The sequence below is a fragment of the Melozone crissalis genome, unplaced genomic scaffold (assembly GCF_028551555.1).
Source record: "Melozone crissalis strain CALT ecotype California unplaced genomic scaffold, PUWL_Pcris_2 ptg000018l_1, whole genome shotgun sequence".
NCBI lineage: Eukaryota > Metazoa > Chordata > Aves > Passeriformes > Passerellidae > Melozone > Melozone crissalis.
In genome coordinates, this window is record NW_026535796.1 from 4437191 (window position 1) to 4443422 (window position 6232).

The 6232-nt window shown below is 53.9% G+C and overlaps 1 protein-coding gene across 1 annotated transcript; it reads right to left on the minus strand.

Moving 5' to 3' along the window:
- Positions 1–431: 431 nt before the first annotated feature.
- LOC128936948 (prolactin-releasing peptide receptor-like) lies at positions 432–1574 on the minus strand. Its single transcript, XM_054276255.1, has one exon. The coding sequence runs from the start codon at positions 1572–1574 to the stop codon at positions 489–491; it is 1086 nt and encodes a 361-aa protein (XP_054132230.1). The 3' UTR covers positions 432–488.
- Between the last annotated feature and the right edge of the window lie 4658 nt (positions 1575–6232).

Sequence of the window (6232 nt, forward strand, 5' to 3'; positions counted from 1 at the left end):
TGGAGAAACTGGGATGCCCTGTCTGGTTACAGGGGCAGCTCCTCCAGCAGGCCAAGCAGGTTATGAAAGTCACACTCGTTCCAAACAGCCATCTGCTGTCAGCAGCCACGTGTCCCCATCTGCACCTGCAGAATGCACATTGTCCTACATTGTCCCCTCACCAGTAAGCCACAATTTTAAAGGATAAATGCACAGCAATTTCATGGCTCCCTGTGCAAGTCGACCTCTTCCCGTGGCACAAAGCACTGCCTGTTGCTTAGGAACAATCTATATCCTACTAAAATGAAGATGTGCTCTCTCCAAAGAGTTTTTTACACAATGGGTGTTTGCCTTGCTCAGACACTGACCCACCTCCTGCATAAACCATGGAGGGAAGTCTCTGTTCTCCAAATGTAGCACTGGACACCTACTACGCCCAGCCAGGATTTGGGATATAGAGATATGGCCTAGCCGTGGTTTGGGATGAGGGGCTGTGCAAACCCGATCCCTCAAGGTAACCTGGACTGCAAAGCTATCTTGTCCGAGGCCCCGGTGGGAGTATCTGCCAGGGTGGAGCAGGTGTTGAAGCGGGAAGCCTTGCAGGACGTGCTCCTGGAGCTCTGCTTCTTGCGGTAGAAGTAGCCGCTGAGGTGGGACCAGAACTTGTCGTGGAGGGAGGCGTAGATGAAGGGGTTGTAGCAGGCGGAGCTCATGGCGATCAGGTGGCACGAGACCTGGATGACGTTGACGTACCTCTTGTCCAGGATGGTGAACTCCTCGTCGATGTCCCGGATGAAGTTGACCACCTGCAGGGGCAGCCAGCAGACGGCAAAGCAGACCACGGAGATGGTGAGCACACGGAAGGTCTTGTGCTTGGTCCTGGTCCACTTGTCCCGGCAGTGATAGGCGGCGCCCGGCACGTTCCTCCTGCGCAGGTGGTAGGTGATGGCGCAGAAGGAGATGGACACGGCCAGCAGCGGGAGCATGTAGGAGAGCAGCAGCATCAGGCACGAGTACAGCAGCCGCTGCCTCTCCTCGTGCTTCCAGAACTCCTCGCAGATGATCATGTCGTGGCCGATGGCGTTGAGGTCCAGGTAGTGGGTGTGCAGCGAGGTGGGCACGGAGGCCGCAATGGAGAGCAGCCAAATGCAGGCCACGAGGCCGGCGCAGGCCCTGCGGCCGATCCGCCTGCGGATGGGGTACGCCACCACCACGTAGCGGTCGATGGCGATGGCCGTGAGGGAAAGCACCGACACGAAGACAGTGGCGGCCTGCAGCAGGGTGACAAAGTGGCACATGAACATGCCGAAGAGCCAGCCCCGCTCCTCGAAGGCGTAGGACACGGTGAGGGGGACGCAGGCCAGGCACATGATGAAGTCGGCCAAGGCCAGGTTCCCGATCAGGAAGTTGGTGGTGCAGTGCAGCTTCTTGGTGAGGGCGATGAGGAGGATGAGGAAGAGGTTCCCGATGCACGCCACCACCACCAGCGTGGCGTAGAGCGGGATGAAGAGCGGCTTCAGCTCCAGGAGCAGGTCCAGGCCCGTGAAGATCAGGGCTGAGTCGTTGTGCCAGGAGTCATTGGGCAGCTGAGCCATGGGAGCCCCTGTGGCTGATGCAGCTTCTCCACAACTCAAAGTCAAACACAGATGAGCCTGTGAGCTCTGGAGGGGACACAAATACATTTTGGCTGAACTTCTGCGCAGAAGAACCTGTCCCAAGTCTGGACCTCTTGCACAGCCCTGTGCTGAGGCACTACTGGCTGGTTTAAATGACTTGCCTAAGAGTGAAGATGCCCTGTGACAGACACAGGGGAGCTCAGGTATGGAAGAGAGTTGGGAACCTGGCTGTGAAATAGTGAAGCAGCCAGCACAGATCTGTGGGAAGCTGACAGTTTGGGGCAGCAGGACCTAAAAATCAACTCAAGAAACCTCATAGAGAGTTTCCACCTGGAAACTGAGCTGAGCTGACTTAAGGCAGAAAAAAAGGAACACTCCTGCATTTCTTGCTTTTTATTTTTCCCAGTTAATTCCACCCTGACCCACCAGCCCCATGCCACCTGCCTGGGCAGGGAAAGGAGCATCCTTTCCATCCCCTGCACTCCTGTGTCTCTCCCAGCCAGCTCACCCCACCCCAACCCATCCCACTGGGTTCTTTTATCCCCTTGGTTATATCTTCATCACCCATGGAGCTTTGGCTTCTCCTGTCTTTCCCTGTTCCTGCTGTGATGTGAGAGAGGGAAGGAGGGAGTGCCTGACTCCCTGGGCACCTCCACAAACCCACTCAGGGGGAATGAGGTGAAATGTATTCCAGCAGAAAGTGTATGGAAATTAAGAGATCCCCTCCAGGACCCTCCTTTCAAGTCCCACACTCTCAAAAATTATTGTTTGATCCCCCTTACCAGGATCTGGACAGCCTTTTCCCCCCAGTGGAGAGTCAAACCAGCATTAATTAAGAAACCCTTGTAATTAACCGAGGGATATTGAGGTTTTCTACATCGCAGCTGCACTCACAGGGCGCACGCTGTGATACCACAGCTCCAGGTCCCCATGCCCTGCCTGGGGCAGGAGCACAAAATCCATCAGGAAACTTGCAGCTGAGGAGCTAAAATGCTCATTACCTTACAGAATGAAAATTCTGAAGCTCAATTAAATTCTTTAATTCTGCTTCGCGTACCCACGAGAGTCAAACCAGCCCTTCTGTGTGTGCATCGCCAGGCTCCTGCTCCCTCCCCGATAAATGCTGAACTCCGCGGCTCCGGCTGGGGTCTGGGGTGTCCAGGGTGTGGCTGCAGGACCCCTGTCCCGGTCCGGAGCTCTTACCTGCCGAGGGCTCCGGGTGCTCGGGGCAGGGAGCCGCCCGCTGCCCGCCGATGTTCCCGTGAGGATGAGGAGGAGCGTTCCCTTCGCAGGGTGTTCACCGGGAGACTCCGGCACAGCCGATCTCAGCCGGGCTTTTGTGGTGTGGGGCTTTTGTTGTCTTGCTTTGTCTTTCTTTATTTTTTTTTCCCCGCTGCCTGAGCCTTTCAGTCCCGGAGGAACAGGACGTTCCCACCCCCGGCGCTCGGTGTTCCAGGTACCCGGGGGGACGCGCACATCCCCCCGCAGGTGGAGCCGCATCCCGCCCCCCGGCCCGGCGGGGAGCACCGGGGGGCTGCGGGGAGCCCCTCCCTCGCCCTCGGGGCCGGGGCCGGGCACGTTCTCCCGGCAGGGAAGGACGGGAAGGCGCGGAGAGGACGGGGCGGGCGGGCACGGGGACCCCGCGGAGCTCCGGAGTCGGCAGCGCCCGCCCCGTCGGGGGGTCCCGGCCCGGGGGCGAGGGATGAGGGGGAAAAGTGGGGTGAGGGCACAGTGGGGTGCGGGCACAGTGGGGTGAAGGCACAGTGGGGTGACGGGCACCCAGCCGTAGGGTGATGGGCACCCAGCCCCGGGGTGCTGGTAGCACAGCTTGGGGGGGGGGGCAAGGGTAGGATGGGGTGAGGGCGGTCCAGCCATTGTGAATTGCCCCAAATGAGAAAAGCTGACCCTGGTACCCTTACTTTAATAAGGGAAAATGATAAATAATGATCACCCACTGGAATTTTGGGGGGATAAGAGGAATGGAAATTTGCAGAGCAGTCACAGAAAATTGAGAGTTTTGGTGCAAGAGGGTGATTAATTCATCCCAATCTGATGGAGCTGGGCTGGTTATTAAAGCTGGCTGAGCCGATCAAGAGGGAACTGCTCACCCCTGCCGAATAATCAGCAGGAAGAAAATCATCTTTGTCTCCATATCAGTGCCTGACGAGAGCTGCTGTTAATTTTAAAGAGCAAAACAATCAGATTAGGAGAGCCAGAGGCTGGTTTGAGAGGAGAGCCGGGCTTTGGAGCCGACTGCAGGATGCTGAGTCCAGCCCAAGGCAGGCACAGGCTCCATCCCCGCCCGGATGCGCCATGGCCGGGGTGACCCGGCTGCAGCACTGGGAGCTCTTCCCTCTGCACGGGCTCATCCTGGAAAAACCTTCTTTGACATCAGCTTTGCTGCTTCCAGAGCCTGCAGAATAAATCACTCTGATTCCCAGAGCTCGGATTGCCCCGCCCCAGGTCCTGGCTCAGGGATACAAGGATGGGCTTGAAAGCTGCAGCCCACCCTGATGGTGGAGCTGGAGACCCCTCCTGTGGCATCCTGGCGTCCCTCCCATCCCGTAGAGATGATGGACAGGAATCAGTTTGCTGTGATTTTTATTCTTTTCCATGTCACCAGGATGGTTTTCAGAAATAACCAAAAAATCCCTGAGACCCTGTCAATTCCAAAGGAGGATGGAATATTTAATGGCCATAAGCTTTAGGAGGGAAGGTTTGGGGTGGATAGTGGGAAAAAATCCTTCCCTGTGAGGGTGCTGAGGCCCTGGCACAGGGTGCCCAGGGAAGCTGTGGCTGCCCCTGGATCCCTGGCAGCGTCCAAGGCCAGGCTGGACAGGGCTTGGAGCAGCCTGGCATAGTGGAAGTTGTCCCTGCCCACAGCACAGGATGGAACTGGATGAGCTTTGAGATCCCTTTGAACCCCAAACTATGATAGAATTCTGTGATTCTCAGCAGCACCACAGGGTGTTGCCAGCTCATGCTTCTGAGACTGATTCCTTTGGCCCAAGCTTGTGGAGAAGCACATTTTTTCCCATTTGGATGGGTGGAAGGCTATCCTTGCTGCCCAGAGTGCTCTGTCAGCCCTGCCCTCCCCTTGCTCTGACAAGGCAGCAGGTGAATTGTGTTAGATACTTTATTCTGCCCCATTTTGAAAGCAAACCCCTGCCAGGCTGGGGCTGTGTTACCACATGGGCTCTCCACTGGCTTCCAGGGGTGCAGAAGTGCTGTTTCATGCAGGGAGAAAGGTAAAATAATGACTTTAAAAGGTACAAAGGGGCAAGGGGCTGCTCTTTCCTTTGTGATTTACTCATTTATCCTGCCTGAAAATCATTCCCTGTATCTGCCTGTGCTTCATGGTCTGGACCCGATGCCACCAGGCACTGCAGCTGCAGATCTGGCTGTGCCTCTGAGGATGGGCCCTTCCTGTGTCCCTGGATGTCACTGATGTCCCCTCTGGGTTAAATTGTCACAAACAGGCTGCCCTGGGCAAGGGTAGAGTGCCCAGCCCTGGGGGGATTTTAGAGCCATGTGGCTGTGGCACTTGGGGACACGGGTGGGCTCAGCTGTGCTGGCCTTGGATTCGATGATCCCAGAGGGTTTTTCCAGCCTCAACAATTCTCCCTCTGCGGGAGTTATTTCCACACATAGAAGATTGGTATTGATGTAGAAGCAAAATCCACTCCTAGTGAGGCTGCTGCTTTTACCAACAAGAGCTGGTTTGGTGCAGAGGAGCTCAGCAGTCTGTTTTTCCCAAAATAAACCCAAATATTGGGAGGTAAAGCTCTTGCTACTCGAATCATGTGTGCCATCAACAAGTTTAACAACGCTGCTTGGACACATCACACTCCTATTCACAGATTCAGTGATTTTGTAAAGAAGTTTTAAAGGGTTTTTTTATGGTGATTTAAGTACAGACTCACCCCAAGTCTATACTCTCAGTTATAATTTAATTATATATATTTATGTAACTATATTTATTATATATGGGAGGGGAAAAAAGTTAACTCTACATAAAGAATTCATTTAAGAATTCATTATTACTCAACCTTTGCAATTATCAGTTGGATTTTCTTTTGCCCCACATGTTTCCATAGAGCAGGTCAGAGAATCTTGGAATGGTTATTATTTTTACAAGTGAAATGATAAGAGCTGTTCCCTGAGGTCCCTTCTCCAAAGGAAATGCCTGGTGATGTGGATGTGGAATAATTGCAGCACAGTTCTTTTGGGTACACTTCCTCCTCAAATATGTTTAAGAACAGATAAGATAATACAAAGCATCCTCACAGTGCTTGCTACCCATAAGAAGAATTTTATTGACTGGGAAATAGGCTGGGGACAGAGAAATTGCTGCTTTCTGTCTCTGCACAAACCATTTCTGGGAACAGCTCAGAGTCCTGCATCTTTGTCACAGCTTTGTCTCATCAGGTGAGAGAGATCTGCACAAGGACACAGACTTAACATAACAGAGGACAGCTGAAGGATAAATTAAAAGGGACATTTAATGAGCAAACCACCAAGACACGAGGCTTGTGCATCACTGGCACTCAGATGATTCACCCCATTCCTCAAGGTTCAAAAAACAAGGGATTGTTTTAATGGAGAATTCTGAGCGTGACTTTTCTGGGAGGTGGGCT